This window comes from Pollachius pollachius (genome assembly GCF_949987615.1).
Source record: "Pollachius pollachius genome assembly, chromosome: 9".
NCBI lineage: Eukaryota > Metazoa > Chordata > Actinopteri > Gadiformes > Gadidae > Pollachius > Pollachius pollachius.
In genome coordinates this window covers 15,863,056-15,885,342 of record NC_136942.1, presented here as the reverse complement: position 1 = coordinate 15,885,342, position 22,287 = coordinate 15,863,056, and the positions used below count along the sequence as shown (strand labels likewise).

Genomic DNA, 22,287 nt, shown 5'->3' with positions numbered 1-22,287 from the left:
ATTTATTTATTCTGTTTTTGATAATACATTATTGAGAACATTTTAATTTAATGAAAGCGTCCCTGACAATCTAACTACAGTTTAATTAATAAAGCGGTTTGTTTTGTCTGTGTTATGTTATTAAATTGTCTTTGTTATTGCCACAGACTATTGTTTTATTTATTATTTGATGTTATCCATGATCCATTGCGCCACAGATTACCCTGTATCACGTGGTATTGTCATTGAGGCGGAAATGAAAGTTAACTAGCGACATCAGCGGATCACAGCTAAAAAAGGTACGAGAAAAATAACATAGTCCTCGTTGTCAGTGTCAATGGATGTCATATTTTTGCTTATGTAACCTACAATTGTTGACATGTTCATATTTCTTGGCTATCGCTAGTGGTAGGTTTTATCGTTGTCCTTTTGTCAGAGCCCCAGGAGGCAGCTGGCTAACGGCTAGCTGTATCTGTAGCATATAAGGTTAAATGCCTTGATCATCATCCATGTTTGTAATGAGTAAGCAGGGAAGGTTATTTAAATACTGAGACAATAAAAAAGAACACCCATACTGAAATATTGAATAGATCGGGGAATCTGTTACGCACCTCTTATATTGCGCAAATGATGCTGGCAAGCCAGTGGGCTTGTTGACATAGGTTGTGTTTGGACGTGCCTTTTGTTTTGGTGGAGTCACTTAAAATATAGAGTTGACCGCAGTACGACAACCCTTTCAAAAGGGAACCATAATAATTTAACTATTTGTTCGCGTCTACCTTTGTGATTCGTGACTTCATTTTGAATTGTATGACAATGATTCCAATGCAGTCTCCAAACATCTGTCACATACATGTTAAAGGCGTACCGATATGGTAGTGCTTGTATTCGCTAATGTAGGCATTCTGATTCCGTCTTCTTCAATGTCTAACTCATTCAAGATTGGCCTATGTAAAAGCCATTTTCATCTCTGTGATGTTTTCAATATTCTATAGACCGATTCTTATTTTTCTATGATGCCACATACAACTAGTAAATGCTTTCGTATATGTTGTGTTTTTCATCTCAAGTTAACTAATACATTGTGGCTCCTTTTGAAAAACTCCAACACAATTTATGAGGTTGCCTATCTTTTTATTACATTTTTTAGGCCTATATATGCCAGCCTGTATGCAAGTCAGTACATGCATTGGACAAATGCTAATCTATGTATCTGTGCATGTGCTGCTTGATTCTGTGCGGTTTCAAGAGCTGTGATGCAATGGCAGCTGCCAGCGTGACCAGACCTGGCAGTGCCCAGACCACTGAGAAGTCTCAACTGACCTTGAAAGGTAACCATCCATGCTGTTCCTCTCAAGCCCAATAAAGATGCACTGCTAAAGATACTTGGACAGCATATTAATGCTGAGGACAAGAAGGGGCCGGGCTCTGTTACTTTTGGGGGTAGATGATGGATGGGCAGGATGGTGTTAGAAGTCAACAATCAGTGATAATATTCTCGACAAGCTGTAGAACGTTGTAGACATTCAAATCAGCCTTTTACCATTTTCTAGGGTAAACTGTAGCGAATGCAGAATGCTTCTATTCAGCTTGTTGATCCAGTTTCTGTCATCCGCTGTGATCAAAAGGTATCACCAGGTCATGGTCGAGGATGTGTTGGCTTCCCGAATCTGCCTTTACTCTACCAATAAAAGTGGCATAAGATCAGTCCACAGGTGCTGTATTTCTTTGGGATGGAATGATTGAACACCATCAGAGCCTGCTCTCATTGTATAAGGCAGTCCTCTTTAATACAAACATCAATGGACAATCTCCAAGTACCTCTGAGCAAGAAGAAAAGGATACTCTCATGCACAAAGCCTTAAACAAGTTAGCAATATTTTTGATTAATCCGGGGAAGGCTCTGAAAAAGTGAAATACTGGCCCATATTCATAGATTTCATGTAAACTTTATCTGACTGATCATTCTTCTACTTTCAAATGTTCTCCTTATTGGCTTGTTTGATGTTTCTTAGTAACTGCTTACAACTCGACCCTTTTCATATCAATTGTACCTATCAGCTTTGTCACATTGTTTCTCATTCTTTATTACTATGTAATACTGCTTCAAGGTATATAACTCTCAACACAAGAATTGATGTAACTGGTGACCGATTCTGGCAGGCTGTCAAATCATTACCCCATGCGGTAAATGGCAGACGATTACTCCGTCCAGTCAATGATTACAGCAATACAATTTCGCTCCTGCTTGTAACGATGCATCAAAAAAAATCTTTTAGCTACTTTCTTGTTTTCAAGTTTAACGTAGAATGATCTCAGAGTTGGTTGACCAAGTATTTGCTTTCAAGGTCTCTGTTTTTTTTTTGACACATTGATTGAATTGGACTGGATGTCGCATGACAGCTTGCTGGGTCAATTACTGCAACTAGTCCGAACCTTCAGTTGCTCGAATGAGAATGTCTGCAGTGTTTTGGCAATTGTGACTGGTCTGGCGCGTCCAAAAACTTGAAAAACAACTGCTTTATGGATATAATGATGATTGGTCATTGCACTTCTCCATCATCTTCATTACTAGGTTTAAGAATATACATTAATCAAATCAGGAGCATTTACTATGAGCATTACGACAATGCCTGAATCCCCAATAATCATCAACTGTCACAAACAAACACCATACTTGAATCCGTTCAAGTATGTCACTGTGCATCACGTCTTCACCAGCAAAAATTTAGAGAAGCAAGGAGGCTGTGAGGTGGGCAATATATGCTTGTGCTTCAGACCAGGGAGGGTTTTTGATCCTGTGAGAGAACATGGGAGTGTCACTACACGGATCTCGCCAAGCACAGGATTACCACAACCTTATCCACCGCCTAACCCTGCCCTTTATTTAGCCCATTTAGAGAATTGCTCTGCTTTATTTATCTGTTACTTTTTGTTAATTGTCATCTATTACTGGATTGTAGGGATTTTTTTGTATTTTGCTGATGCCATGCTACATGTTCTTAAACAATCCCTCAAGGAAAAGTCAAGTTCCAACTGATATTTTTCTTATCTCAGCTAGGGGGCGATGTGACCCGTACCTGTTAACTCTTATTTCCCCAACATTGAAAGGGCTAAAATATCATGTGCTGTCAAAATATAATGTGAATATCAAGGCATCCAGTGGATCATTACAGTCTGACTACACAGAGAGTCGGAACAGGCAAACATGGACATATTTTAATGGATGTTTTACGTGCTCCTCGTTAAAATACTCTTTCCCAAGCTATTGATAATAAAATGTCTTTGTATTGGACAAGATTCAATATTCCTTTATTATACTTGGTAATTAATCGTGTGTATGTATGTATGTGTATATATATATATGTGTTGACTCCCTTCCCTTCCACAGTGGTCTCGGCCAAGCCGCAGTCTCCCAAGCTGCCCAGCCGCAGCTCGCGGCTCAGCTCCTTTGTGGAGGTGACTGCCGACGGCCTGTCCAGCGAGACCAAGAAGACAGGCAAACGCAGCGGACACCTGGAACTCCAGTGGAACGAGGACCTCACCCTGTAAGCAACCGTTGGAAAACATGGCAAAGTCGTGGACTTGTTTGTAATGTAATTTAAATATTTGGTAAATACAGTTGTCGATATACGATCAATATACATGATATGATGTTTAATTATTATATTCAGTATGATGTCGTCTTTATTTTAAATAGGAATCAGTCTGTATAATGTGAGAAAACTTTGATATATGAAATATTAATTAGTAATAATAATGTGTTAACTGAAGTAGTGGTTTGGCGCGTTACATAATCAAATATCAAAGAAATTGAACATTTTCTCCCTGACTGGTGTTTGTTCTTTGCGCTGCGTAGCAACGTGACACCTCAGAGTCGCCTGGACCTGAAGCTGTGGAGCTGTCACACACTGAGGAAGGAGCTACTGGGCAGTGCCACCATAGACCTACTGGACACACTGCGCACCCACCATGGCAAAAGTAAGGCCCCGCGCACACACCCTCTGACGTTCAACCCCTTATCTTCAACCCCCAGGACTCCTTCATTACTCATATTTTCCACTGATCATTGCTATTCTAAGTCCCTTCTCTCCCTTTGTATTTGTTCTGGTGTCAAGCAAGAAATGACACTAGTTAACTCCCGGGACTTTTTTTAAAAAATATTATATGATTATAAGAACCATTTCAAATGCTTAATATCATATTTTCCTAACAAGGTCCATTTTTTAATTAGGCTGAAAAGCATTTCCGACATGCATCATTGCAGGCTGCTCTCCTGTAGCGAATATGTTCCAGATTACACCAGTTGAATTGTTGTTGGGGGACTCGACAGTTATGAGGCGTTGTCTAGCTTTGAACGTGTTTTTAAACAATAATCCAAAATAACTAGTCTGTCAAAACATGATCACCAAGAACATCGTTGTTTTGATTGATTTATCGATCCGCTCTGTGACTGGGGCGGAGAGCGGCCTGGAGTATGGTGAACCCGATCTTATGAAATAGCCTTATTAGATAAATAATGAGATGTTTTTTAATATCATTGAATTAATTATGTACTTCAATGTATGGCTGGCTGAGATTCAGATCTCAGGATAAATTTATTTTCTCAGAATTGTTTTTATTTAACCGACTATTATTTCTGGTGCCGCCTAGCAATTGCAGCAACGCTAGTCGGCTATCTTGACCTGAACATCCCTATGAACTGTCTTTTCACCTGACCCCATTCCCGATTATATGTTTTCAGCTGTTCAGGGATTGGCTTGTTGTAAGGCTGTTTGAGTGACATATTGATCAAAGTTTACCAGAAATTGTTCTTGATTTGTTTATAAACCAACACTTTATTTGTGTACCAGGCCTCTGCTTACAGCCTGCGATTCTTTAATGCCATTTAATGCAAAGCTTTCCTGGGGCCTGAAAGTCACACAGACATCCCACAGTGGCGTGGTTACATCCAGGAGCTGTACACAGCGATGTGTGTGTGGCTTTTCTGGACGGTTGTAAAGACTTGTTTCTGGCTGAAAAAAAGCTGCTACTTCTTTTTTTTGTGGCTTTTGTAAATGTAGCATTCCTTATGTATATGTATGTGAGGAAGGATCTGAGCATAGGGGCTGCTGATGCTTATTAGGCTGCATTAACACTTTTGATTGGTTGGATTGGTTAATAAAATAAACAAAACAAAGGACGGCTGATGTCTTGCTCTTTTATTGGGTGATTATTGGCTTATACGAGCATTTCAATTTGAATTGAGATTGCTGCAATTTATGGTAATGACGTTATGGTTTACACTTTTTAAATGTTTGGTATTATTGATTGTTGAATAAGATGTTTGAATGAAAACTCTCTAAAATCCCCACAGTTTATATATTGCACTTACTACGTGTGTGTGTGTGTGTCTCTCTCTCTTGTCTCTGTTTCGTGCCCCCCCCTTCCAGTGGAGAATGTGCAGCTGAGTCTGGTGCTGCAGACGGAGAACAAAGGCTCAGTTGTAGCAGGAGGCGAGCTCACCGTGTGTCTGGACGGCCTGGTTGTTGATCTGGGCTCCCTGCCCAATGGCAGCATGGCAACAGACAGTGAGTCCCGCCTTTTTCTTTTTTCTTTTTTTTTTACTGAATGCGCGCACACACACACGGGTATCTGTACACTCACGCATAAACGAAAACACACGCATATATATACGGACACACACAGAAGCTATATTCAAAGGCATGTTCACAGAGACACAGGTAAAGACTTGTGCTGCGGTAAAGCACGGAGGATATTCAGAAACAGAAAAGGTTATAAATTCCCTTCACAGCCAAGGCGGAGACTAATTGCATGAAACACTCTCAAACTGGGACACACACACACACACACACACACACACACACACACACACACACACATATTCACTCAGTCTAAAGCAAAAAACCAAGACACTTTTATTAAGACGAATAAGGCTGCATACAAAGCCGTGTCGCCTTCCCTCTCGTCCCCGGTCTCTCTTAAATGTCTCCACCATACTGTATCTGATGTAACCGGCGCTACGCCGCTCACACCGACCAGAGAGCACAGCGAGCCATTTTTGTTGCGGATGTCCATGTACGCCCTCACTCTGTCTGGACCCAGTAAGCGTACTGGGACTCCCCTGCCCTCCCACCCGGCCCCTCCACTCCCTCAGGTCTGTAGAGTTTCCCGCGGATCCCGGGCGCCCCGTGCCCTGTCGGAGAGGTTTGTGCCGAGGGGCCTCACGAGTCTCCGCCGGCTTCGGGCGCACCTCGTGTCGCTAAGAGTGCTTCACCGTGGCGTCAGAATTCCCACTGTTGTGTTAACAAACTAAAACACCACCCGCCAACAACTCTACCTAGCCCTCCTCGAATTAAAAAAAAACAAACAAATAATACACAGTCAGCCACAGTCTGATTTCCCCGCAGTGATACTGGCCATTGTGTTCATTTTTGGTTTTCCGACATTAGTTTTCGTGACCGTAACTATGCCTCTAGATACACGGCAGTCTTCCAAAGCAGTAATTATATACTAACCCAAGGGGTCAACTAAACATGGGTTCAATCAGCGCCCCCCTACTCTCTCTCTCTCTCTCCCTCCCAATGGGTCTGAGCCCTACTCCTGACTGTAAACTGCTCGCCCATGGAAGCCCACGGGAACATGGGCAAACTCCTGAATCAGACCCCGTCCTCTGGCCGGGTTTTATGGACCCCGGAGTCCCGAACCCCTCCGGGGTCCCAGCATCTCCGCTCCGGTGTGCGTCAGTCTTGCACACGCCCACACACAAACACGCACGCACGTGCACACACAGAGGCTTGTCATGCAGGCCACGGTTCACAGAGGCCAGAGTGTGTTCTGGTGGATAAACATGCGCGATATGTTGGTCAGTGTGGGGGGACACACATTTCTACATAAATGTGTGTCTTTGTTCGTGTTGAGTATATGTGGACAGCGGTAAAGGTGTGTGTGTGTGTTTATTTGTGTGTGTGTGTGTGTGTGCGGGTGGTTATGACAGAGAAGGCTTATATTGCTCTAATAGAACTGCGTCTAAGTTGAATGGGTCGTGTACAGAGATGCTGCATATACCCCATACTTCAGAATATAATTGCAGTGAACTGCAAAGATGTTTCTGAATCTCCAGGATTTTAACAAACTTCTTGCAAACTCCTAGAGCACTCAATATTTACCTCCTTCTTAATATCGATTCACATTAAATATAGCTGAGGAAACAAACAAATTAATTAAAATTAATTTAAAGTAGTCCTAAGCTATTGCAACACACATGCGGTGTGTGTTTCAATTGCATGCCTGTAAGAGTATGTGTCTCTATGTTTCTGCGTGTACGTTGCAGTGTTTTGTATGTGTGAGTCATAGGCCTAGTCTAGCTTATGGGAAGGAGTTTGCTCACTGACTCCCAAATATAGACATGCGATGACGGAAGACGTTTGTGAGAGCTTTTGTGTAATTTGGTTCTTACAATGGCACCATGGGTTTCATTGCCTTCAGCTTGCCAGTACAATCAGTTCCCTGTGAGGCTGAGGCAGGGGAGGGGGGTTGTAACAGTAACTACTGCCATGGAAGAGCGGGTGCTCTTCAGGAAGCTGTATGAACCAAGCTGGGGGGCGGGGGGGGTCGCAAGGTTAACCTCTGAGCTCTGTTTTGCCAAAGGGGGGGGGGTGAGTTCGTGCGTGCATTATGGTCTTGTACGTGGACACTCATCTATTGCTTGATTCTCGCCCAGACACATGTGCTTGTGTTTTACATTTCAAAGTGTGTGTGTATTGGGAGGTAGCTGTATGAATTGGATAAAGGTTGGAGTGTTTTTTTCCCCTGCCCCGTTGCTGTTAAGGCCCTCTGTTCACGCACTAAATGCACCTCTGTTAGTTTGGAGGTTGCACTCATTTCCCCCTGGCACACACACACACACACACACACACACACACACACACACACACACACACACACACACACGCATACACATATCTATACACACACACACACTATAAACCAACCTTTGTGAGGAAAGGTGGAGAAACCCAGGAGCTGAGGTTGGTGAGTGTGGACAAACACATCTTGTACATGTTAGACACACAAACAAGCACACACAGTCAATGTGAACTCAAAAACCTTTTGCATACACCCTTTTCCTTATTTACACAAATGCACACACGTAGCCACACTCAAAGACTCAGTAATGCCAAACATATACTGTAGGTCCTATTCCTATATTGATGTTTCTCTTTGTTCACGCACACGTACAGCAATACTATTGCCTATTTTCTTCTGTTGAAACTATTGGATTTGAAACTGATCTTTGGAAAATTGAAAAAAAACAAAAAAAAAACCAGTATCCTGTTTCTATCATTATGCCCCCCTTATTTCTACATATACAGATGTATTGTGAAGGCTCATATTCATCGCTGTTGCTCTTCGTACTCCTGGTGGTATTAGAAAAGAGAGCTTGTGCACGAACAACAACTAAACACAAAGGCACCTCCGCCTCTCCAGCTGAACCGGTGTGTGGAAGGGGCTCCAAACCCTTTGGACAACAAAACTAAAGTTTCCTGTATGCCGACAAAATAGAAACATTCTGCTTTGATGCAGCATAACTTCATTACACAAACAAATGCATAGATTCACACTGTTCCTCTACGTGACACACAGGCATGTAGACACTGTGCTGCAGTGAGGTGTGTGTGGGGGGGAGGGCTATGACACTATGCTTTCTTCTCTATGGTGCGGTTAATTTTTCTGTGTCCACTGGAGCAACTTACAAGTAGCTCTTTCATAGCGGTGAAAAAGGTGTGTGTGTGTGTGTGTACGTGTGTGTGTGTGTGTGTGTGTGTGTGTGTGTGTCAGAAATGAGGGGGAGGGAACATTTGCCTTCCATATGATATTTGTGCAAACAGCCAAGTCCTTTTGAGGATGCCATGTTCCAGGTGTGAATGTTGGACACACACAAGCACACTGTGGAAAGACACACACACACACACTGCACATCTTTCACTCCTATTTATGCGTTTTGGAGTGCGAGGGAATTTGTGAGTGATAATGAAAGTATGCTATAGCGCTGTGGTTTCAGATGCGGTTTGGAGCAAGCGGACAGTCACACACATTCCCTCACACTCATCGAGACCGCATACTGTAAGACGAACAGAGACATACACATACATGCAGCAATAGACACCCAGGCACTCAGACATTTTCATACACACATCCCCCAAAACTCACTTAAACACACACACCCCTATATTCCTACTCAAACACAGCCGTATATACAGCCATATACACCCACAGCCACAGCACTGGCCATATGCTATTTACAGGGATGAATGGTCTCTATTAAACCACCGGCTTTGCTTTCATTGCCTCATGGATTTTGAGTCTATACAGTATGGGTTTCATTATTAACAGTTTTACGGCTTTAAAAAATAATAGGACCATCAAGTCACTGCGTCACTACAGACTATTTTCTCTTCGCGCCGTCTCTGAGCTCTGTGTAGGACTTTATTAATTTCAGTGCAGATCTTGTTCCCAGCCTCAGCACCCAAGCCTCCCCCCCCCACCATCCCCACCACGATAGGAAACTGGTTTGCAGTGTTTCCCATAGAACAGGGTTCATCGGAAAACATTAGATTTCATTATTTGCGAGAAGTTTAATTTTGGCTCTCCTGAGTTGGTTCAGTGGCCCTGATTAAGATGAAAGCGTGATATGCATGGTGTGTCACTCTTTGCGAGGACAGCGTTGGACTCTACTAGATCTTTTTGTTACTAGAACCAATCGGTTGTACGGCGAACGACTTCAAGCAGCCACAATTTAAACCAATAAACCACCAGTTGTAATAAGCTGTGTTTTGGTTCCGTCTCCATGGTTCCTGCACGGTGCTATTATGGCTAGCCCTTTTAAAATAGCTGTGTGAGCTGATAACCCTGTGGTGAAATCATTCCTGCTGCTCGTGTGCCTCTGCAGAGATGCTGCAGTCAGAAAGACCCGGCCTGAGGAGAACCCAAAGTGAAGAGGCTCCTGCCACAGCCGCACCCCGCAGCAGGTAACGCACGCACACACCACACATAATAATGTTTGTATTCAATTTGTATTCAAAGCAACTTATTTTTTCTATTGTCAAAATTCAGCCGTACTTTTGGTCCATTCCTACACAATACTCGGCAGCCACCAAGTGTGGGCACTAGACACACACATATGTCCACACTCATTCGGCCGGGCAAGTACACAAATGAGCCTTCGTAGGCACGGTTACTAAGACTTGGCACACGCGCTCACCCATTCACACCAGCGGCTGGAGTCTCTGAATCCTAGGGGAGCAGTGGTCGGTACTATGATAAACCACAGAGGAGCGGTTATCAGAAAGGCTCTGCAAACTCTGTCTAGTCTCCAGTCTGACATCTCCGTAATACACACCATGCTTGTGGTTCCCTAAAACCCTTCTGACATGCAGGTAGCAAGCATCAATAGATAGGATACGGTTTTACATCAATGGTTCGTAAGTGTACACACACACACACACACACACACACGCACGCACGCACGCACGCACGCACGCGCGCGCGCGCGCGCGCGCACGCACGCACGCACGCACGCACGCACGCACGCACGCGCGCGCGCACACGCACATCTGGATAAAGTGATAGTCGCACCATGACAGCAGCATAATGATACATGAAGATAGTTTTCATTTAGCACTTCACTGGGGGGGAGGGGTTGAATAGAGGCCAGGAGGAACTAACTGGGCCTGTGGAAGCTTTTGTCAGCTCAATGGCCTTTTAAGTGCCATATGTTTATGATCATTGCGTGCGTGTGCCTGCGTGCGTGCGCATGCATAGCCTTCCCTCTGTTTCTCAAGTGTCCCCTGCCTCTTTATTTTTGTTCATAAAACAGTTGACATTGACGCCCCCACAGCTCGGTAATGATAGCTCTCCGAGCCCCCTCAGTGGCATTCCACGGCCCTGGGGGGGAATGTCATGAACATTTTGTTTTCATTGTAAAAATGTTCTTGTCTGAGAAGCAGGGTTATATTTGGCCGACGGAAAGTATGAGTGTATTTGCAGTGGAACTGGAGCTCAGGCTATATCTAACACACCATTGTATCCAGGTTCCGTCCCCCACTCCCTCTTTTATTTTGTCCCCTGTACGCGCCACGTTTTTCTCGGCAGCAGTGACACCCACGCGTTCACATACGTTCAAAAACAATTCTCCCGCCATTCCATTCCTTTAATGTCTCCCTCTCCCACAGAAGCAACCGGCTCTCAGCGGGGGGGTCCCAGGGCGGGTCCCCGGGGCCCACCAGAGGGGGGTCCATGACCAACGGGGAGCTGGGCGAGGAGCCGGGCCCCGTCGCCGGGTCAACACCGTCCGGCCGGCCCCGCCCCCCCAAGGTGTCCCACGGCAGCCCTGGAGGCAGCACAGGTACTGAAGCCCCTCCCACCGTCCCCCGGTTACCTGTGTCCTGGGCGGGCAGATTGGAACGACCAGGCTCACCTGGCCATAACAAAGATAGGAGTCTGCGAACGATTAAACGATAATGTACGATATTTATTACAAATAAGATAATGGGACATGAGAATGATAACATGGAATCGGTGTAATGTGGGGATGAGCGGACGGTGTGCTTTGAGGATTTGGTGTGTAAACACGACCTAGAATTGAACAAGATAAACACCATTTGACTGAGCCCCAAAAGGCACAACAAAAATGTATTCAAAACCAAACCAGCCTGTGGGGGAAGAGAGCGAGAGGGGCTGATGTGGTCCACCTTAGGGAACCGGCAGGCCCAACCTGCACAGGGGCACCACGTCAGCTGACAGCCCTCTCAGCTCCGCCAACTGGCTCCCGGCACAGATAAGCAACCAGGAGAACCAGCCGACGGGTCGTCAGGTTTAACATGCCTGGACCACAAGTTTAGTCTCCGTGGTTGGATGCCCAAATAAGTCCCACCTTTGGTGTCGCCTAAGAACTGAACTAGCTCCTTACAGACACATTGTACTTTTTTATTTTAATTTAATTCAAACTGGGGCATCGAGGAGATCCTCGCTATGCAGCGCCCTCCTATGATCAGAAGGGGATCTTAAAACGTGTTCTAACCCCCTCTCCCCCTCCCTCCCCCCTCTCCCTTCCTCCCCCTCTCCCCCCTCTCCCCCCTCTCCTCCCTCTCTCCCCCCTCTCCCCCTTCTCCTCCCCCCTCTTCCCCCCTCTCCTCCCTCTCTCCCCCCTCTCCTCCCTCTCTCCCCCCTCTCCTCCCTCTCTCCCCCCTCTCCCCCTTCTCCTCCCTCTCCCTCCCCCCTCTCCCCCCCCTCTCCCTCCCTCCCCCCTCTCCCCCCCTCTCCCTCCCTCCCCCCTCTCCTCCCTCTCTCCCCCCTCTCCCCCCTCTCCTCCCTCTCTCCCCCCTCCCCCCTCTCCTCCCAGCCAAAGCGGAGCTGACCGCCAACGGGCTGGAGAACGGCCGGGCCGGCCCCGCCTGCCACACCCCTCCTCCGGCCTCCCCGTCCGTCAGGTCGCCGGCCCCGGCCAGCGCGGGGGCCAGCGGGGGCAGCAGCAGCGGCAGCAGCCCCTCGCTGGCCCAGGAGGCCCCGATCCTCGCGCCTCCGATGGAGCCCGGGCCGGCCGGCGCCTTGGGCGCCGAGCTGCCCGCCACCGCTGCCACGGAGCAGCTGGTCAGCGACTCTCTCCCGGCGGGGTAGGGCGCTCCGGGCTGGGGCGGTACTGTGGGGGGGTGTCTACTGGCTGGGGGGGGCAGCTTGGGGTCATCAGGTGCAGGCTGGTGGGGAGCAGCTGGGTTTGATCAGCATGTTTTTTGGAGCGTGACCCGTGGTTGTTGTGTTTTTATATGTATTATTTTTATTGATTCTGATTCAAGTCTAACTCCTTTTTGTCCCTCTCTTTTAACTTCTCCACCTCTCCTTCTTCTTCTCTCTCTCTTTCTCTCTCTCTCTCTCTCTCTCGCTCTCTCTCCAGCTGGGAGCAGAGAGTGCTGCCTCACGGCAGAGTTTACTACGTCGACCACAACACCAAAACCACCACCTGGGAAAGGCCACTGCCCCCGGGGTATGTGACCATTGTATCGATTCAGTTATTTAGCTTGTGTGTATACGTCCTCCGCTTGGCTTCAACATCAGCCTGGACTCTTGTTACTCTAACTGACCCACACAGGGACTAAAAACTGTATGTATGGGAGTCTTATTGGGTCCCAACTACTGTGTCTGTGATTAGCAAGGCTGATGTTATTCTAGTTGGGAAAGCCTAGGGGATATCTCGCTGCATCAATGACCGCATTACCAACACGACCACTGCCAGCTCTTTCACGGCACACGTATTATTGACATGTGTGTGCGGGCACACCGGTCCATGTTAAAGAGAGTGAGGGGAGAGATGGCTTTTTTGGGGGGCAAAAAAGCAGTCAACACACAGACACGCACACGGCATGCACGCTCAGTCATACACACTCGACCCCCCAGCCTATCTTAGTTTTTTTCCAGAGAGGGAAGGAGTGAATTGTGGGGCCCCCCCCGAGAACAAAGGCCCTTTCTTAGGCTCGCATGCGGCCCCTGCACAAGAACATACGTAGCCCTGCCAAACCCCCAGCAGCCTGCCTCCCCTGCCCCTTTCAGGGGATCAATTAGCAACCTTGTGCTTAGCTAAGTGCTCCCTCTCCACACACACACACACACACACACACACACACACACACACACACACACACACACACACACACACACACACACACACACACACACACACACACACACACACACACACACACACACACACACACACGGACAAAGAAACACACACGGAACTGTTTAGCTAGGAGGGGATGCTCCCCCCTCTCTAACTAATGGAAGCCATCCTGAGACATGGCGGGTCAGCCCTTGTTGGGACATGGCTCCAGTCATGCTGGAAGGGTCTCTTAGCACTATATCAGAGGCTCCCTGACGTTCCCGTCTGAGTCATCGATAGAATTGGCAGAAACCTAGAACAACCAAAATGAACCCCAGCCTCGCAGACCAGGGCCTACCACAGCCGTCATCCGCTAATGGTCAGCTAACATAACAGATGAAATAATATCCAGCTAAAATAATAATACAGTTTGTTTGGATGGTGGTTCTTCAAACTGGGGAACCCCTCCCCCTCTGTCTCTCTCTTTGCTCTCTCTCTCTCTCTCTCTCTCTCTTTCGGTACCTGGCTTTAGAGGCTTAGGGTCATTACTCTGAGTTGGCCTCAGATCTTGTTCCAGACACCTTTTCCAGTGTAAAACAAAGCGGCACTGACTCATCCTTTCAAAGGCTGCTTCTGTCTTCCGTGTAAGCTGCTGGCCTTTATTAAAGAATCACTAGCCAATACTTGGATCTTAGATCTTTTTTTTCTCTGTCTGGCCTGGAACTTGGAGCTATTTTATTGTGAGCTCTGACCAGGCGAAACTGCTGTTATCCCACATAGGCCTGCCTAATTTCCTTACATTAAGCAACTGTGTTGTTTTTCCCACAGTACTGCTCCCAAACTGGCCTGCATTTTTGGAAGCTATGGTGCTAGTGCTGAAATAAGGTTTTTGGTAATGTCTAGATAGAGAACCGCACGCACATCGTAATATTTTGAGTACAACCACTCTGGGATGTGTGTAGTATTATTCACGTCCCTGAACAAATCAATTTCCCACCAGAACCATGGCAGGAGTTCTGTGGTTCGATCGCCTGGGGATTGTTTGGTCATTTTGGTTTGATTCAATTGTGTTGGTGTGAATGATGTCATTCAGACCCTGGTGTGGATCAAATAATGCCTTGAGCCAGTAGTAATTGTAAATCTGTCTACTTCCAAGTGATCGAAGGTGGGGTGAGTTGGTGGATGCGAACATGACCCCATGCCAAAATTGAGAAACGGCAGATGTGAGCCAAATGCATGCATGTACCATGTAGGGAGTACAGTTTCATTCAAATCATATAGACACTGTCTTCCTGAACACGAAGGCTCTGTGGATCGGTTTCTATCTGGCGGATACATTCTCTCTGGTGGTCTCGTGACCAAAGAACACTGGAGGATATGTTGCCAGACAGCAACTCCATGTATTAATCTCAAATGTGGTAGCTACACCCATGCCGAAAATCCCAAAGTTAATTTCCTGCAGAATCAGTCATCAACCAAACTGTCCAATGAAATAAGCTCCCAGGTGGTCCATTTGACTTTGGTTCATTCGCAAAAAAACAACAAAAAAACAGTGGGAAACTTAAGTAGACCGAATAGAGCCAAGCAACTTCTCGTCCAAATGGTTTGGCTGACAGAGCCCCACTCATTATGCTGGATTAAATGTCCTCCTGACTGTGAACCAGCATGAGAGGGGAAGCAAACTGAAATGTTTACAGCCTGTCCAACCGCCTTTCCCCTCTGTTCCCCACAAGACAGCGAGAGATAGAGATCTCAGAGGACGTGTGTGAGTGTGCGCGCCTCTTGGCCCCACGTCGATGACCTTAGTATCGGTTCGGCTAGCAGTCTGGAGTCTCCGCTGCTTTCTCGGCGGAATGCTGACGCTCGTGACTCACAGATAGGAAAACGGGAGCGTCACTGTGAGGAGAAGCAGGGCTCTGCAATCATGTTTTCAAACGCTTCCTGAGAAAAACTTGTCTACTTCCCATATATCTACTTCTATATATATACACACACACAAGTGACCTGAGATTTATTTGGGAGTCAAGTGAATAAGTGTGTCGCTGTTTGGGGTACGGCTGGAGTTGGCCGACTGAATAGGATCCAGATTGCACAAAGCAAAGCTGCACAGATCATTCACATATGTCCACATGACACCTCTACCGAACAGTGACCTGTAGTAGTAACCCTCTCTCTCTTTCTCTCTCTTGCCCCCCCCCCCCCCCCCCCCCCCCAACGGTTTCTTGGCAAAGCTGGGAGAAGCGTGTGGACCAGCGGGGTCGCTTCTACTATGTGGACCACAACACGAGGACCACCACATGGCAGAGGCCCACCGCAGAGTCGGTGCGCAACTATGAGCAGTGGCAGAGCCAGCGGAACCAGCTGCAGGGCGCCATGCAGCAGTTCAGCCAGCGCTTCCTCTACCAGGTGAGTCGGGCCAGGGGCTCTCCACGCTCCCAGCCCCAACTCCCTCCCGCCCCTCCTCTTGGTCAATCGTTGGGAACTAATTGAATTGTTGCATGGCTTTCAGTCATGTAAGGTGAATGAAACCAGGTGAAAGGGAATTTGTCGTACCCTTTTTCCAAGGCAACGTTTCTATTGACTGGGCTATTTTAGTCATATGTTTTCGTTGGGCTGGCTTGGTGTATTTCTAATATATGTTAAATAACAGCCTACAACCTTTTGAGTTGCCGTCTTTTTTTTTCTTCTTTTCAATCCACTGTGACATCCGTTTTAATACCATGAAACACTGCGCTCTTTTACCTTCTCCCCTGCTGCCGTGGTCACTTGGGAGGCAGCCCGTCGGAGGGCTGTAAACGTCTTCCACCTGCAACTCAACCGCAGCAGCCATTATGTCACTTTATGCTTCATCCAGAACTTTATAGGACAGGGCTGTCTTTTTGTGCAGCCATCGATGTATAATAATCGCTTTCAAGCAATAGATGGGTCGTCGCGGATGTGTCGGCCGAAGTCCAAAATCCTACTGTAGCGGGCATGGTAAAGGAATTTTAGTGGCACTCTTTATTATTGTTTTTCATTAGAGTTCGTCCAAGGAGCTGCCTGTTGTGTCTCTATCTCCCTGATACTGGCCGTCCTTTTTGTGGAAAGCAGACAAGGTCAAATTTCACCCAGACAGTAGAAGTCTTTTGGCACGACAACAACGGATGGTTCTTAACTGGGTGTTCCCAAGCACGGCCCATTAGTAAAATCAACCAAGTTGAAGCACTCCTATTATAAAAATGGACCACGCCCTGCCTCCACCGTGTGTGTGTGTCTGTGTGTTTGAGAAACCCCCTGGCTCTGTTCAAGCTTCCGCTTAAAGTGACAATCTCAAAGATCTCCAAAGATTTCAATGTAAATAAATCTCAGTAAAGTCTCTATCTATCGCCAGAGGAGGGATTGAGCCTATGTCCCACTGTTTAAAGCCCGTGTGTTTGCAGTATTATGCGTATTCAGAACCGGGTGTTCCTGGCGACTTTCCCACCACGCACTAGAATCCCAAGCGGTCACGCACTAGAATCACAGTGAGTGACGCGTTTTCCATCACCAAGCAGTGGTTGATACGCCAGAGGGGGTATGGCAGACACAACAAACTCGCTCTTACACTCATTGCGTGTGTGTGGCTGCGTACTGTTTTAGGTACCGCCAAGCAGAACGAACAGGGACCTTTTGAGATTGCCTCTTAAAACAAGACCATGGACTCTGTCGCTCTAACCGACCGATCAAAATAAGTCCCACCTCCACAGCGGACCCGACAATAGCCTCCGGCCTCCCATTCCCCACTCACCCGTCCATATCCGTCTGTCTGTCTGTCTGCTCCGCCCCACCACCCTAAGCCTAGCTCTATGTCTGTCCCTAAAGCTTGTATTTCAATGGAAATTATACACATTCTGATGAATGACTTCAGATGTGAGACTGGGGTAGGATCTCACTCCCTCTCTCCCCCTGCCCTCACTGACCCTGGCTGAGAGGAGCCAGCAGCCCAGCCTGGCCCTCTCCTTCCTGGTGACGTCTTCTGGAATGCCCCCCTTCTCTGTTGATAGGGACGGCTATTTATGGGCCAGCCTCGTGTGAACGAGATAAAGCATGCCACACATGCACATTGGCCGGTTTTACAAGAGAGGGGTGCACAAACAAAAGTAAACATTGCGCGCAAACACACAGCAGTCATTCCTTTAGCTTATGAACATCTACACACAAACACAAGGTCATGGAAGAGACCCACTGCCCCTTCACATCTTCTGGATGGCACTCGCCGTGTGTGTGTGTCTGTGTGCGTGTGTGTGTGGGTGTCTTCAGATGTGCTCACAGAGCTGTAATGTGGAGGTCAGGTGGCACATTTCTGTCCCAGTGCTGAACAGTGAGCGGGTTGCCGTCTGTTCCCCACTCAGGCTGTTGGTAACACTGTTATGGACACACACACATATCGATACCCTCACACATGGCCATAAACTAACTTATTATAAAGTAAACGCTGGCTAAGGCTACCGTGAAGTGACCATGCAGGCAAGTGTGCATGTGAAAGTGTGTATGGGTTTCGAGAACAATCCTCATGGATATAAATACAGGCCTGCCTGTTATTGTAAGGGTGTCCCAGTCTAAGTTGTTGTTAGAGTGTGTGTGTGTGTGTGTGTGTGTGTGTGCGCACGTACACAAACACGTGCACACTCACACAATGGCGTGCCTTTGGTAATTGCTGCTCGTTAGTAACCCAGGAGAAAGCAGTCTCGCAATCATTAACTGCTCTTTCCGGCTCACCCCCATAAACTCTCTTATCCCCCTTCTAAGTCCCAAAGTTGCCTTTTCTTTATATTGCTCCCTTTTAACAAGTCTATTTATTTCCCGCTCTTATTTTTTTTCTTTTTATCAAAATCGTGACTATAAATAGTGGATAGAGGTAGATCACTCTCCATATGTCGCTCTTAAATCAATATTTCTTTACCACACACACACACACACAGTGTGCCCCCCCCCCCTCCTTCTCTTTCTGGGGGGCCTCTGTCCATTCTTCGTGAAACAGGGGCCCTTAACAGCAGCACCACCTGAAATGGTCCTGTGTCTCATCACACACACACACACACACACACACACACACACACACACACACACACACACACACACACACACACACACACACACACACACACACACACACACACACACACACACACACACACTGAGAGGTTTCATGAGTTTGCTCTCGGTCAAACACATGCTCTCTGTTCCACACTGCAGAACATATACACTTCTTGCGCTCTGTGGGGAAAAAAAGCATACACAGATAAACCTGAACACACAAAGACGTCTGTCATGTGTGCGTTAACTAGATTAAAACGGATACATTGGAATAAATATGAATAAATCATTTTGCTGAGGGAAGAACTAACAATAAACTAGACTTTTGTATTAAGGATTTGAAATGGATTTTATTTGGAGAGTTAATACAACTTTAGTTCTCCTGGACATTGTAAACATTAACTTTCAGAGAGTTTGTTGGCATACTGATGTTAGAGCTGTGTATTTTCTTTGGACTGTCTATTTTAATACATTTTAACAATTCTTTGCCATATCATGCATAAATCATGTTTAGTGAGTTGAAATGTCCACTCCTCCCCTCCTTGTGAACTACAGTCAAGTACAGAACCCTTGTACAACAGTCAGAGTACCAGTAAGACCCAAGATGTGTACAGCGGTTAGATAGGTCATCTATGCAATTCAGATAAACCACAGGGTGTTCATTACTTAGCTACAACTACTGTGTGTATTACATGTGTATTCTACTTATTTTATACAATACCTGGATATTAGCGGGCCACTGCTTTATCTGATCTTTTTGGCCGAATCCTTTGTTGCCGTGCTTTGCTCCAGTGTTTCTTTTGGCCACCATTTTGCTTTCTTTCATAACCTCCTTCTCTCGCCCATCTCGCTCTCCCCCTCGCTCTCTCCCGATTCCTCTCCTGCAATTTTCTTCTCCTATCTCATTCCCCTTCCATCTGGGAGCCGACGCGGAAGCCTCCGGAGTGCCGTGGCGCGTGCGATGATGTCATCTTTATACCATTATGCTCTCCTTTTACCTTTTTTAGTCACAATTAGTCCCAAAGCTAAACAGAAGGGTGGGGCCACCCAGGGGCCCGAGGTTGCCCGTCGATTTGAGGGGTGCTCCGGTGCACGTATCAAATACCCCCAAACGCACACTTGACGCTTGGTTCCTGCAGCCCCACACGTTAACCCCACTGTGTTACGGCTTCCCCCACCAACTTTCTCTCCCAGCCCTGTGTTCCCTAGGCTGCTTCCCCCTCCGTCCCCTGTTTAGAGTTTCCATGATAAAAGCCGCCCGAATGAGGCCCCAGTCCCAACGTGTTTGGGGAAATTGCATCGTGGAGTGAATCTGGCATCTAATACACACACACACACACACACACACACACACACACACACACACACACACACACACACACACACACACACACACACACACACACACACACACACACACACACACACACACACACACGTGCACAAGCACACATCCCTTTTCTGGTGTCAGGCTACTCGTGACCGTGGGCATTTTAACGGTGGCGCTGCGTAACAGCGTTTCTTGGAAAGGTACGAGCGGAGAGGGACCAGGAGTATGGAAAACGGCGGTCGTTGAGATGTGTTCTTGTTGGTTGTTTTTCCAGCAGGGGCCTGGTTTGGACGCAAGCACACACTAACAACCTCACCCCTCTGAATGTTGTCGCTGGGTGCCGAGGGCGGAACACTACTGTCATATGTTCTCTTCTTGCGAGGGGGGGCCTGTGTGGGGTACGGGGTGGATCTGAGTTAATAGTGATTGGGCTGTTGGCCGCAGCACTATGAAGAGGCCGGTTGTTTGAGGTCCTTTAGTTCATGAAAACCATCATTGCTCTTCAAGTCCTCAAAAGGCTCTTTTCAGCTTCTTTTCCTCCCAAGTTCATAAAATTATATTTGTGCCCTTTTTGTGTGTGTGTGGTTGTGTGTGTGTGTGTGTGTGTGTGTGTGTGTGTGCGCGCACGCGCGTTGAAACGAAGGGTGTGTTCCCATTGAATGAGCACTCGCCATCCTCGCAGGGAAGTTTTCCACAGGGTTGACACGCACTCAAGCACACACGTTGGTGTGCACGTGGGTCGGTCTATGTGTGTGTGTGAGTGTGCACAGAGTAAATGTGGCTCACGTCGGCTCAGGGATGAATAAAGGTGCCTTTTGTCAGGCCGGGGTGGTGGCGGGGTGTGGCTGGGCTGGGGGCGGGGGTAGAGGGGGTGTCCAGTCTGGAACCAGCATGAATGTTGCCTCAGTTTCTCATAGACATCGCACCTCCCTGCCTACTTTCACAACCCAGTCCGAAAGGAGAGGTAGAGGGAGGGAGGGGGAGGGAGAGAGAAGGAGGAGGACCTCCAGAGCAGGGTTAAGGGGGTGGGTGCCAGGGTGGTGGTGGTGAGGGTTTGACGGTGTGGGGGTGGCTGAGCTAGGGTGTGTGTGTGTGTGTGTGTGTGTGTGTGTGTGTGTGTGTGTGTGTGTGTGTGGGAGGGGTGGGGCTTTGAGCCAGCCAGTGAGCTCATTGGAACAGCATGTTGTTGGTTGTTTTTTCTTATATCTTCCTACCATGCGTGTAGTTTTTGGAAGGCATACGAGCAGCCTGCCGGCCAGCCTCCTCAGTCTCTGCTGGCCGCGGCGCAGAAGAGGAGGCATCTGCCCATCTCACCGCTACCACCACCACCACCACCACCACCAGCGCCACCACAGCCAACACCACCAACACCGTCGTCCTCATCCGCGGCAGTAGCAGCGTCGCCCCAGCTCTCGTCTGCTTCTTCATCGAGCCCCCCTGTGCTTTAAGGGGTACCGGAGTCCTAGCCGAGTGCTCATGCCGCCGGCAATGAGTCGGCCGTTATCCCGTTTGAGCGGCTGTGGTTTGGCCTTGCGAGGCCGAACGCCTGGCAAGACCGAAAAATGCGCGTCGTTTTCAAACACGTGAGATTTAAGCCTTTTTTTTTTTCTCACTTATTTTTTTTTTCCGCGGCGATCCTCGCTCCTCATGAGGAGAAAAAAGAAAGAAATACCTTGACCCGGCAGCTTGAAGAGTGTCCCGCTGCCGCAGCCTAATGGAGGGGGAGAAGCAGGAGGAGAGTCACTGCAGCCAGACCGCGCAGACAGAGTGAGGGAGGCCGAGCTGCACCGGGCGGGGGGGGGGGCAGCGGGGGGCTGGAGACAGTGACGGCGGTCTGCGATGGGTGCATGGAAACGGACGACGTCCTAACGGCAACGGGCCTGTCTCTGTGTTTCTTTCCCAGTCGACCGCGGCTCCTGTGGAGAATGACCCCCAGGGCACACTACCTCCTGGATGGGGTGAGTTCTCACACACACACACACACACACACACACACACACACACACACACACACACACACACACACACACACACACACACACACACACACACACACTCCCATATGCAAGCGCACACACGCACACATGCCAGACACACTCACACACACACACACACGTAGGTTTAAATACACTTTTTTTCTGACACATAGAACCTGAAAACCAGACCAGCCCCATTATTAATATGAAATGAAGGTTCTCCCTATTAAAATGCTGTAGCCGTTTGCCTTTACTTAGTGCATGGATTCTAATTGGGAAAAATGGAAGCGGTG

At 47.6% G+C, this 22,287-nt stretch overlaps 1 protein-coding gene across 4 annotated transcripts in view; it reads left to right on the top strand.

The window, feature by feature from the left end:
- The first annotated feature begins 213 nt into the window (after nt 1–213).
- The window catches only part of wwp2 (WW domain containing E3 ubiquitin protein ligase 2), a 31,151-nt gene continuing 9,077 nt past the window's right edge, over nt 214–22,287 (top strand). For 2 of the 4 annotated variants that reach the window (XM_079743307.1, XM_079743305.1), the window contains exons 1-11: nt 214–278; nt 1,229–1,310; nt 3,371–3,527; nt 3,839–3,960; nt 5,412–5,549; nt 9,932–10,010; nt 11,214–11,386; nt 12,383–12,653; nt 12,932–13,021; nt 15,865–16,039; nt 21,922–21,976. In XM_079743307.1, the coding sequence (XP_079599433.1) occupies nt 1,241–1,310; nt 3,371–3,527; nt 3,839–3,960; nt 5,412–5,549; nt 9,932–10,010; nt 11,214–11,386; nt 12,383–12,653; nt 12,932–13,021; nt 15,865–16,039; nt 21,922–21,976 (1,330 nt within the window). In that variant the 5' untranslated portion in view covers nt 214–278; nt 1,229–1,240. Of the gene's footprint in view, nt 279–1,228; nt 1,311–3,370; nt 3,528–3,838; nt 3,961–5,411; nt 5,550–9,931; nt 10,011–11,213; nt 11,387–12,382; nt 12,654–12,931; nt 13,022–15,864; nt 16,040–21,175; nt 21,786–21,921; nt 21,977–22,287 lie in introns of those variants that run through there. The other 2 variants (XM_079743306.1, XM_079743308.1) reach the window with 2 other exon arrangements.